This window comes from Pongo abelii, chromosome 8 (genome assembly GCF_028885655.2).
Source record: "Pongo abelii isolate AG06213 chromosome 8, NHGRI_mPonAbe1-v2.0_pri, whole genome shotgun sequence".
Classification (NCBI taxonomy): Eukaryota; Metazoa; Chordata; class Mammalia; order Primates; family Hominidae; genus Pongo; species Pongo abelii.
In genome coordinates, this window is record NC_071993.2 from 21,638,922 (window position 1) to 21,651,779 (window position 12,858).

Below are 12,858 nucleotides of genomic sequence, written 5' to 3' on the forward strand. Positions count from 1 at the left end.
CGCCCCATCCTGCCTCCGAAAGTCTCGTCACGCCCGACTCGCCGCCGCCCTCCCAGCCCCCACGACTTAAAACCGCCTCCCCTCCTCGCAGCGGCGCCCAGGCCCGGAGCCCGAGAGCCCTCGACACCCCCGCCGCGCCTCCCCCGCCTGGCCTGGCCCAGCGGCGTCCCCAGCGAATTGTGTCGCTTTTCTGTCCTGGAAGCTCCCTCGGCCACGTTCCACTTTTTTTCCCAGTCCCAGGAGGCGTAAGATAAAACCTGATTTGCTGCGTGCTGCCGGGCACATTCTCTGCCCTTTCGTCCGAAGGACGAGTTTAAAATGGAGAGTTTAAAATAATAGCATTTACAGGAGGAAATAAAGAGCGAGGGGATGGTTCTTTGGCCGGTTTTAAGACATACATGCTTTTTTTTTTTTTTTTTTTTGTAATACAAGATGTCTTAAGGGTTAAAAGCGTTCTGGGGCTTGCTGTATTTCCTTCTAGATTTGGGGTTTCCTGAGGAAATCTTTTCCGGAGGGAAATAGCAAATCAACATTAAGATGGAAGCGAGACTTCTCAGCCACTTTTGGAAATGAAGGGGGAAATTGTAAAAATACATTCAGAAAAGGGCGCGAAGGCGGCGGCTGAGGGGAGGAAGCTGGAGTCTTGGGAGGAAGCGCAGTGGGTCGGAGTCGGGGGAAGGAGGGCCGACCAGGTCCGGGCGGGGAAGAAGGCGTGCGGGTGGCGGGGCGTGCGCCGGGCCGGGCCGCTGGAGGAAGGCGCGGCGGGACGGGCGAGCGCGAAGAGGCAGGCGGGGAGGGCTTCGGGGGGCGGGGGCCGGCGCGCCGGAGGAAGCGGGACCTGGCTCCTCGCGCCCGCCGGGCCGCCGACATTGTTCTGCCGTAGCGCGGCTGTTAGCCGAGCACGTCCTGACCGAGGGAGGGGTCCCGCGGGCCAACCCGACCCCCGCTGGCGCCTCCCCGGGCTCCTGAGCTCCGGCCGGGTCGGGTCGGGCCGGCGCGGCAAGTTTTGATGGTCAGACTCAGCCAGCGAGGGGTTCCCAGCTGAAGACCTCGGAGGAAGGAGCCTTTACAGCGTGCTGCGAAATTGAAGGAAGCCCGGCGAGCCTGCAACGCACACGTTATGAGAAAAAGGGAAAGCAACATAGATATGTTTATAAAGTGATAAATAGATAAGAGACACGTGGGCAGTTATTATTCTGGATCCGGAAAGTTACAGTAGATTATATAATATTTGAAATATCTTGAAATGTATGGATTCAAAAATCCATTTAAAAAAAGGTTCAAAGGAATTCGGAAAAGCACGTTTTGCTATCCTTATTACTGATTACTCAGCTCTTCTTTGTACACAGAAAGTCTAGTTTTAAAAGGAAAGGCTGAGCTAGCCCTTTCAAAAATGGGCTTCCTTTAACGTGAAGTGCGTTTTCAAAATAGGGAATTTCAAAAGGGAAAAACGTCTAATTTGCTTTTAAGCCACGTTTTGGAAACAAATAATTGCAATCCACTTAATAAACTGTCTGTTTTCCTTTGTGAGGCATATGGAAGAAATATTTCTGGCCAACGTCACAGTTGTTTTTTTTTCAAATGAAGATTTCCAACAAGTGCTTGCGAGTCTTGTCGACAAGACCAAAGTCGTCGTGCGTGAAAGGCCAAGAAAAAATAATTTCAATCCTGTGGTCCAAACCTTACTAGGGCAAGAGAGTAATTTCGACTTAGGTTTATGATAGACTTTGCGGAAATTCCTTCTAAAATACTCATTACTAGTCTGTGTGTTATGAAGCACTGTTTCCCAAGGTAGATTTTAAAAAACCAATTAGAATTGATCTTTAATGGAATATTATATTTACGCGTCGTCATGAAAACATCATTTGACAGAGTTTTGAATTACAAGAAAGGAGTTAACAGATGATGCTCATAAATAGCATCTGTTTGAAAAGACCCCTTAAGAGTCAGTTAAAGGTAGTGATGGTTGTATTTTTGCATTTGAAATGCTGTAGAAGTTGCTTGCATTTTAACACTTTCATTTTGCGGGTCTTCTTTCTAAACTTGCATTTCCTCATGGAAATCATTCAGTTATTTCGAGATATAGGGAGAAATTCTTATGTAAGAAATCATTTGAGGCGTAACTATGGAAAGGTTTGAACAGAAAAAAAATCGGTGTTGAAAATCAAGTATTTTCAATCTATTCATTCGTTCCATCCTCATCCTCCCACAGTTCCCCCCATCAATTTACATTTTTTATTTATGTCTTTGAATATTTAGAATAGCTTTACATGTTTATCTGTTATGTAGTTGATATTAGAAGGTGAATCGTTTTACATCATTCACTGTTTCAGATATTTTTTTTTTCATTTAAAGTAAAAATATTCTTAGGAGTCATGTATTCTTGTGAGAAAAACAACAAATGGATGGAAAAAGGGCATGAATGGGGGTAGGGATGGACAGGGACAAGTAGCATTCCTGGTCAGTCTTTGTGATACCTTTCTTTAATTTTATGTCATTATATTTTCCACTTCTGCTTGCACCAACGATCATTGCTTTTTTAATTGGGGTAAAGTGCCACCATATAAAAATTACCTACCTTCTGGCTCTCAAGCGCTGCAGTAAAATAAGGCTGACAAAAAGTGATCCGAGGCTTGTGTGTTTAATTCACCAGGAATGTTAAGCTTCATAAGATTCACCCTATGGGGTCATGTTGGTCCTTGGCACTGTTACTATACAGTTTCAAGAGGTAAATATGCACATTATAGATTTTAAAAATCTAAGATGTACTAGACCAACAGTTTATTAATAGAAGGAATAAAAAATGAATTTGTCAACCTCATTCTTTCTGGGACACAATGCACTTAATTAACATATTCTTGGGCTTGTTTCTGGATTTGGTAAGCAGTGGCCCCTTTTGCAGAGGAAAACATTTAAATCTTAAAAAGTGATCTTCTTTGGTCCAAATAGTATTTATAAATTCAGTTTAATTTCTTCTTTTTTTTCAGTCTAAGATATGTTGCATTTCTTTCAAGGTTCTCTTCCATTTCAAAAACTGATTTTCCTCTTTTCCACGTCCAGAATCTTTTCACTTAGATAATCTTATGTGGCCTATAAACAGACACCTAAATATGTCACTTTAATCACACTTTAATTATAACAGAGATGCAGATCTTCAGTGTCAGTAAAAAATGAGAACATGGACCTTACAATACACACTATATTGATGATACTCTGAAAAGTCAAAATATAACACCTTTCAGTATTGCTGCATCATGGAAAAAAATAGTTCAACTCTGAATCGTTAACGAGGTTTATGTAACACCTAGAATACCTAAAGGCATCTTTTAGATAGCATTTTTATATTGATAATTGCATGGTGTTTTACTCAAAAAATGTAAATAGAGCCATTTGATATCAATTTTATAGCAAAAGAAATAGCTCTGAGGCCAAACACGATTAACCAAACCAAACCTTTCAAATATTAGACCTTGACTCTTAAAAAGATTTTTATTTAGATTACACAAAATTTAAATTTCAGAATTATCTACCAAACTTTCAGAAAATTAAAGTGTATCTAAAAACAATATTAATTATAATTGATTCTAAGTTGGAGACTGTTTTTTAATAAAATGATGACTTTTACATGAAAAGGTGGTAAACATTTGAGGGCTATTTAGAATAGTCAAGTCTAAACCACCTGGTAAATAAAAACTGATATTAATTTCAACTATTGAAAATCTTCAGATAGATCAATTCACCTGAAAATTTTTGTTAATCATTACTTACAAATGTTAGTTCAATTGTACATACAAAATAAAATCTTGCTTTACTTTGAAGAATAAAGCTCAGAGTGTAATTAGCTTTTAAACACCAATTGAGGACATTAAACAAACATTTACTCTAGACCTACTATGTGCAAGACACTTGCTAGGTGTGATGGTGAGTAAAAAATAATCACCTAGTAAGATTAACAAGTTTCATTAAATAAATTTTTGAAAAAGCCATTAACAGAATCTCACTTCAAAACATAATTGCAAAGAATATTTTTATATGAAATTTCGAATAGTACTCCATGATATAGGTGCCGTGGTGGTTTTGCATCTATAAAGACACAATACTCATTTATGGTGACATATTAATAACAAAGCTAGTTTCAGAAACACTTCAGTATTTTAATCATACTAGCATAAATATATGGCTCATAATAAACTTTTAATGAAAAAGGTAAAAACTCTTGGGTACCAAATGAGCAAAACAAAAAACAGATTCCTCTATGTAAAAGAGGATATATCTGAAAGTCTGCACAGATCATAAGAGAGTGTCTTTTTGAGTTTTCCAACTAATTTATTTAGAAACAAGTTGATAGACTCCAATGAGGTTTAGCAGATGCAGGAATTCTAATTGCTTTTTGTTTAAAAAACTTAGTCGAAGAGCCAATATAGAATTTTACACCCTATGGAAGTCAAGCATCTGAGTTCAGGAAAGTGGATCTAGTCTCAGCATTATAGAAGTATACCTCATATGGATGTAGAAATTGACCTCAGTTTCTACACCACATTGTAGAAATTTATATATACCTTGACAATGGGTACAATAGACTAAATATAATATGCGCAAACAGAAGGCAAATAAAACTTTAATTTACAAAGGAGATAAACATGAACAGTACTAACCTCTGAAATGAATATGGTTTTAAATATTTCTTTCATAATGTCTACTTCTGTAAATAATTATGGAAAAGCAAATACAGTAATTTGGTGCCTACCTTAAAGAATAAAGAAAATTATCGGAAGATATATTACCCATAGAGCGAAAATACATCTTCCCATTACAGTAGGGTTAGAGGTTACATCATAAAATACTTTACTTGAGTTTTTTGTGGTTTGCCTCAGATGATTAGTTTGGAGAAACAGATGAGCTAGTACTGAGTTAGCTGCTGTTATGTGAAGCAATATTTAGAGACAACAGGGTTTCATTTTATCCTAGAGGTACTACATATACTTTTTTGAAGGATATTTTGAGAATATAAAATAACATTTTAGGGTAACATTTTACAATTGAAATTGTTCTTTTTCACAAAGTTATTTTGTAACTCCTATGGTTATTTTTATATTGCTATGTATTTTAAAAAGCATACTTGAACTGTAACAATTCTGCCAATGTAATTACAAGTTTTATCCATTTTGAGGAAGGAAAATTAGCATATTCAGCCAATTGTTACATATATAACTATATATATATATATGTATATATGTCTCACAAAGGACAAATACAACTTTCTCACTGCTATATTCCCCATATCCAAAACAGTCCCCAGTACACGGTAAATGTTGAATAAATATTTACTGAATGAATAATTAATTGCATATTTGAACTGTTTTACTGTTTTATACTGTCTGCTTTTCTTCCTTTTCACTTAACATTTTATAGAAATATACAAAATATTATACTTTAGATATATAAGAAAAAGTTTGATATCTGGTACAAGTTAAAATGAAAATGAGTTATTTACACTCATGTTTTTTCTTATAATTTTCATACTCAACATATGTTAAAATCAGTTTTAAATAATTTGAATTATATTTTGTGAACACTTACGTATACATCTTTAACAAAATTTGTTTCAGATACTATTGTTTATATACAGGCTGTTATGAAATAATACATTTTCCCTATTTTTAAAAATTTCTGAAACCTCTTACAAATGAAAAATTTTTTTTGTTTTGTTTAGGAAATAGCAAGTGTTTACTTACATTTGTTTTAAGTGTTAAACAATAGGGCAAGGTACCCATCCTTCTTTACATACAAATTAATTCCTTCACAAGAACTAAGCTCCAATGCATTAAAAATAAAACTAATGTATTTTTAAATAATTTAATGCATTAAGCCTTGGCTGCAGTGTTTGGGAGGGGAAGTTTCACATTGATTTTTAACTCAGAATTGCTCTATAGTAAGAGTCTGAACAGGACTTGGATATTGAGCTGGTATCCTTTGTAGAAGGGTGAAGATAAAATATATGGTTAAGATACACAAAACAGTATAGTTTTGTTTGAAGGCCGTTTTAGTTTCATAAATTTTTAAAGTAGTTAAAAAATATAATTATTATATATCCAGAAATGTATTAATTGTTGTCACATCCCAAAAAAGAATTCACATTATGTAGTCTTGTAGTCACCTTTTCTAAATGCACTATGTGAATTCTCATTGTTTTAGTGTACATTTCAATTGCCATTACTTTGTATATCTCAGCTTTTAAAACATCTGAATTTGCTATATATGCTCTCATTGCGCTGTATACCTATTATCACTCTTACACAGATTTCTAGCAATTAATTTGAAATAGAAAAACAGCCATGATACCTTTTCTAACCCCCCTTTATCAGAAGAACATTTAGAAGGCTTTTAAAGCCCAAACCATTATATTATCTTTTGGCGACCGACTAGGAGAACTTGGGTTCTCTATGCTTTAGCACTGTGAAAGTGCATCTTCCAGATCAGCACATTTATAATGCGAATTCCTGATAAAGAACCATTTTGTACCTGCAAGGTATTAATCAAAAGTCATGAATTCGCCTTTTAACTGGGCTTGTCATTTAAACAATCTATACATAATTCTGATTTCATGCGAAACTTTTCTAATTAGACATTTTTTGCTTAAACATCAATATTGGGCTTTACAGATGCATAAGGAATAGGGCGACAGTGGAAGATTTTAGTTTAAAAGTGCTCAGCATCCAGCTAATTAATCTATGCAGATAGGCCTAATCCATTTTCCATTTGTTTGTGAGGTGGGAGCTCTCATCTTTCTGCCACTTTTAAATGACCTCACATTTCCAAGTATAAATTTGGAGAAAAGACCCGAATCAGAGGAATCCTCCATCAAAACTGGACGCCACTGTCTGATGGCGTTAATTATGTTTTAGCGACTAGACTAGGAGGGCTAGAGTTCCTTCTTGCTTTTGGTGTAATACAAGTGCATTTTCCAGATCATCGTATTATATTGCTAATTCCTGATAAACCACCATTTGTCCTGCACACCGAGCTGAGGGACGCCTTGGCGTTCCCTCTCCGAGTGCAGCCCTAACCCAGGCTTTTGACCTTCAGCCTGGAATGCACTTTCGTTTGTCACTGGGGCCCACGTAGTGCGAAAATGGGCGGCAGACTTGGTAGGACTTCCAGCGGGTGAACTTTGGGAAGAGTCCAGGACGTGAATTTAATGGGTGGAGTGGCTGCGGCAGCACTGTGAAGTTAGCGCGGCCAACTGCAGGAAGCCATGCTTCATTACACCCTTCATGGTAGCTGGCACACTCGCCCCACCCTCGTTTTCCACGGGCCAGTCTTGGAGGAAAAGGCCAGCAGGTAGGTTCCCAGGGCACGGAGATGATGCCCCCGGGGAGTCCCCTCTGGCGATTCTGAGAAAACCCCTTCCCGGCCCTAGGCGTCCGCCTCCCCCGCCACCTCCCAAGCCTCTTCCCGACGCTCACACGCGGCCCGCGCCACCAGCGCTGCAGAGGGTGGCCTAACGTCCCCGCCCCCGCGTGCGCGCCCCCGCGCCCTCGCGTCAGCTCATTCCGGCCTCCGCGCGCCGCCGGCTCCCCTCGCGCCCACCCCCAGCACACCTCGGCGGCGGCGAGCGGCGCGGGGGAGGGGGACGGGGCCCCGGAGGTAGGCCAGGGGCAGCCGACCGGCCGCGGCGGCGCGCACGCAGGGCTAGCCTCGCCCGGGCCTCCTCCCTCACGCCGGCGGCAGGACGGGCGCGCACGCCGAGTGACGCTCGGAGGAGGAAGCACAGCCCCCTTCCCCTCCCTCGCTGCCCCGGGCCCAGCGGGAGCCCCCCCCAGTGCGCCTGTGCGGAGGCCTTCTTGATTATGTGTGCCCTCTCCGGGCGCCCGCGTTAGCGGCCGGGTGGAGGTGGGGAGGGAAGACGCGGAGGAGGAGGAGGCGGAGGAGGCGGTGGAGGGGAGGTGGGGGGAATCAGCAAGGACATGGCTCCTGACTCCTGTGCGGAACGTGAGTGACTGAGCGGCAAAGCCCGAGTGAGCGAGCGGTGGGCTGCTGGGCCGGGCGGGGGGCGCCGGGGCGGGCTCGGGGGGCTGTGTGGGGGGGAAGCACTAATCGGCTTGCATGTGTTTTTTAATGGTCCCCCCAACTCCCTCTTAGATGGTCTCTAGCGACCGGCCCGTGTCACTGGAGGACGAGGTCTCCCATAGTATGAAGGAGATGATTGGAGGCTGTTGCGTTTGCTCAGACGAGAGAGGCTGGGCCGAGAACCCGCTGGTTTATTGCGACGGGCACGGCTGCAGCGTCGCGGTGCATCAAGGTAAACACCCAACCGCCCGCCGGGGCGCGCCCGCCTGCGCCCAACGGTCACCGCCGCCCCCACCTGGGCCGCAACCGCCGGCGCCCCCGCCCCGTGCCGCGGCCGCGGGAGGGACGCGGAGGGTCCGCGGCGGGGCGCTGGGGGTGTGGGCCGCGCATGTGGGAGAAAGTGCGTGTGGCCCGGACTGTCATGTGATTCCGCTCTCACTCTCTCAAGTGTCATTCGGCCGCCGCCTGCGCCCGGGGCCGGGGGCTGCTGACTCGGCGGGGCGGGGCAGGGCGGCGGCCGCGCCCTCGAGATCCGGGCCGGGGTGGGGGCGGGGACGGGGGCGGGGGCGGTGCGCGCTCCTCCCGGGGTTCCCGGGGCCTTGGGGGTGGGTTTGGGAGAGTGGAGCGCCCTCCTCTTCCCTGGCCTGCAGCCGCCTGTCTGCCGCAGTGTTTGGAGATTTCCTGTGGCGTGGAGACGGGCTCGGGAACGCGGCGCCAGGGCGGGGAGGCTGGGGGTCGCCTTGCCTCTTTAGATGGGGAGGGATGGGGGCCCGTTGCACCTCGAGCCAGAAGGCTCGGGCCCTACCGCCGCCGCCCGGTAGCTGTCTGCGGAGGAGATGGCGGAGTCCGTTGCTGACCGTGGGGGAGTGGCGGGGCTGCTGCAGCGCCTGTGGGGTGGCCGCGGCAGGCCACCACCAGCCTAGGTGGCTGAAGAGAAGAGGTGGCGGTGCCAAGTCACTTTTGGGGAGCCTCTTAGTTTATTTCTGGTTGTTAACAATTGATGAGGTTTTTGGATATACAAGAAGGCCGAAGACACTAGTAAGATACTTTTCTGGCCTTTGAAGTGGCCGACTTTTCCCCATTTCACGTGGTAAGGAATCCAGGACAAAACAGTCTACATTATTTTTTGGTGGCTCCATGTCCCTTCGCATTTCTGAATCTGGCATTAAGCGATGCATATGTTTTTAGTAGTCTGTTGGAAAGGACTACCACCAAAGGGGAGACAAAAATTTGAACATGTGCTAAAGTGCATTTTGTAGAGAAGCGAATGTCACACTTGGGAAGGGAGACTTAGATGCAGTGGTGATGATTCTGAGGTAGTGAACTTACTCTGAGAATGCTGTTTATTCCCAGACTTTTATTTTTTTACTTTTTATTTTGTTGAGACGGAGTCTTGCTCTGTCACCCAGGCTGTAGTGCAGTGGTGCCATCTCAGCTTACTGCAACCTCTGCCTCCTGGGTTCAAGCGATTGATTCTCCTGCCTCAGCTTTCCGAGTAGCTGGGATAACAAGCACACCCTAGCACACCCGCTAATTTCTTGTATTTTTTAGTAGAGACGGGGTTTCGCCATGTTGGCTAGGCTGGTCTCAAATTCCTGACCTCAGGTGATCTTTTTGCCTCCTCGGCCTCCCAAAGTGCTGGGATTACCCGCGTCAGCCACTGCGCCTGGCCCTAGACTTTTAAAGAAGAGCCAAGTTGCATGTCTTGCTTTTTTAGGGAGTGAAATACAATGCGTGTCAAACCAGATACTGATTTTAAGGTCATCCCGTGTTCATTGGCATTTTGAAGGCTATTTCTTATGAATTGGATGATAAACTATCAAAATTGATAGTAATTTCTATGTCGCAATATAGAAAATTTTTATTTAAATCTTAAATTTTCTTTCCTAGAAGTACACCTGAATAAAGTTTTTGGGCAATGATGCTGTGTTTTGGATACCTATGCTGTGTTTTTTGACGGATAGACCATTTATAGTGAGACACATGTTACTAATTCTTTTTTTTTTTGAGACAGGGTCTCACTTTGTTGCTCAGGCTGGCATGCAGGGTGCTATTACAGCTCACTGCAGCCTTGACCTTCCAAGCCATCTTCCCACTTCAGCCTTCCCAGTAGCTGGGACCACAGGCCTGGACAACCATATCGGGCTAATTTTGTATTTTTGGTTGAGATGGGATTTCACCAGGTTGCCCGGGTTGGTCTTGACTTTTTTTTTTTTGAGACGGAGTTTTGCTCTTGTTGCTCAGGCCGGAGTGCAATGGTGCCATCTCGGCTCACTGCAGCCTCTGCATCCCAGGTTCAAGTGATTCTCCTACCTCAGCCTCCCGAGTAGCTGGGATTGCAGGCATGGACCACCACGCCCAGCTAATTTTTGTATTTTTTTTAGTAGAGATGGCGTTTCTCCATGTTGGTCAGGCTGGTCTTGAACCCCTGACCTCAGGGTGATCTGCCTGCCTTGGTCTTCCAAAGTGCTGGGATTACAGGTGTGAGTCATTGCGCCTGGCCTGGTCTCGAACTTTTGAGCTCAAGGGATCTGCCCGCCTTAGCCTCATAAAGTGCTGGGATTACAGGCATGAGCTGCCTTGCCTGGTCCTACAAATGTTTAACTGGAAGTAGAAGTTTAGCTTTTGGAGTTTTAAAAAGTTTTTTTTTTTTTTTGACGGAGTCTTGCTCTGTCACCCAGGCTGGAGTGCAGTGGCACGATCTTGGCTCACTGCAGCCTCTACCTCCCAGGTTCAAGCAATTCTCCTGCCTCAGCCTCCCGAGTAGCTGGGATTACAGGCATACACCACCAAACCCCGCTAATTTTTTAGTAGAGACGGTGTTTCACGGTGTTTCACCGTGTTAGCCAGGATGGTCTCGATCTCCTGACCTTATGATCCGCCCGCCTCGGCCTCCCAGCGTGCTGGGATTACAAGCGTGAGCCAACGCGCCCGGCCTGGAGTTTTAAAAAGTTATACTGAATTTATATTCTGCCGTGATTGTACAGTGGGTAGTACTCTGCTTTGTGAATTTATGTTCTTTCTTTCTTTATATATTTTTTTGAGGCGGAGACTCCCTCTGTCGCCCAGGCTGGAATGCAGTGGGGCAATCTTGGCTCACTGCAGCCTCTACCTCCTGGGTTCAAGTGATTCTCCTGCCTCAGCCTCCTGAGTAGCTGGGACTACAGGCACTGCCACCACACCTGGCTAATTTTTTCCTATTTCTTTTTTGAGATGGAGTTTTGCTCTTGTTGTCCAGGCTGGAGTGCAGTGGCGTGATCTCAGCTCAATGAATCCTTCGCCTTCCAAGTTCAAGTGATTCTCCTGTCTCAGCCTCCCAAGTAGCTGGGGTTACAGGCGTCTGCCACCATGCCCAGCTAATTTTTTATTTTTATTTTTAGTAGAGATGGGGTTTCACCATGTTGGCCAGGCTGGTCTGGAACTCCTGACCTCAGGTGATCCTCCTGCCTCGGCCTCCCAAAGTGCTGGGATTACAGGCATGAGCCACCGTGCCCGACCTGAATTTATATTCTTTAAATGCTTTCCAATATTTAAGATATTTTCATATTTCTGCCTAGTGAGCTCATGCAAAAGTTTACTTGGTTATTAGTGTTTTTAGAGTTTTAGAAAATTTTCAGTTTTGAGCTAATTATTAACTTTAAAAACCAATTTGAAAACAAGACTGTGATTAGATATGTGATGTATACTTAAATCATCTGGAGCATTCACATCATTATGTATTTAGAAATGAACATACCTTTTTTTTTTTTTTTTTTTTTTGAGATAGGATCTCCCTCTGTTGCCCAGGCTGGAGCACAGTGGTGTGATTATGGCTCACTGCAGCCTTGATTTCCCAGGCTCAAGTCAGCCTCCTGAGTAGCTGGGACTGAAGGCACATGCCACCGTGCCCAGCTAATTTTTTTTTTTTCTTTTTTTTTTTTAATTTGGGACGGAGTTTCACTCTTACTGCCCAGGCTGGAGTGCAATGGTGCGATCTTACCTCACTGCAACCTCTGCCTCCCAGGTTCAAGCGATTCTCCTGCCTCAGCCTCCTGAGTAGTAGGATTACAGGCATGTGCCACCATGCCCAGCTAGTTTTGTATTTTTAGTAGGGACAGGGTTTCTTCATGTTGGTCAGGCTGGTCTTGAACTCCCAACCTCAGGTGATCCGCCTGACTCAGCCTCCCAAAGTGCTGGGATTATAGGTGTCAGCCACTGCGCCTGGCCTAATTAAAAAAAAATTTTTTTTGTGGAGATGGAGTCTCACTGTATTGCCTAGACTGTTCTGGAACTCCTGGGCTCCAGCAGCCCTCCCAACTTGACCTCCCAAAATGCTGACATTACAGGCATGAACCATTGCACCCAGCCTTGATTTATTTAGATGAGGTAACACAAAAGAGTTGCATTTAAAATTTTTACTTTTTAATTAAGTAAGCTTTATATGTGATAAATAGGATGTGAACTGTTTTACTTCTCTGTAAAGAGGTAGTTTACTTGAATAGTGACAGGTGGATTAATAGGGCCTTGAAAGGGTATTTGATTTTTCCATAGTTCTTCGAATCTTAACATTTTAACACATTTCATTTTTCAACAGCTTGCTATGGCATTGTTCAAGTACCCACTGGACCATGGTTTTGCAGGAAATGTGAATCTCAGGAGAGAGCAGCCAGAGTGGTAAGGACTATTTATCAAAAACATTAAACTTTAGTGAGTAGCTTAGGAAATTAGGAACTGCACTCCTGTTGTGGTTTGTGGGGTTGTCAGTCATTTCTTCAAATACCATAATGTAAGAGATAATTTAGGCCAAAT

The 12,858-nt window shown here is 44.0% G+C and overlaps 1 protein-coding gene across 18 annotated transcripts in view; it reads left to right on the forward strand.

Moving 5' to 3' along the window:
* Nucleotides 1-12,858, forward strand: part of MLLT10 (MLLT10 histone lysine methyltransferase DOT1L cofactor) — a 226,161-nt gene that overhangs the window by 1,883 nt on the left and 211,420 nt on the right. For 5 of the 18 annotated variants that reach the window (XM_024253471.3, XM_024253475.3, XM_054522043.2 and 2 more), the window contains exons 1-3: nucleotides 7,660-8,018; nucleotides 8,143-8,302; nucleotides 12,644-12,723. In XM_024253471.3, the coding sequence (XP_024109239.1) occupies nucleotides 8,143-8,302; nucleotides 12,644-12,723 (240 nt within the window). In that variant the 5' untranslated portion in view covers nucleotides 7,660-8,018. Of the gene's footprint in view, nucleotides 1-5,400; nucleotides 7,342-7,640; nucleotides 8,019-8,142; nucleotides 8,303-12,643; nucleotides 12,724-12,858 lie in introns of those variants that run through there. The other 13 variants (XM_054522035.2, XM_063727504.1, XM_054522033.2 and 10 more) reach the window with 10 other exon arrangements.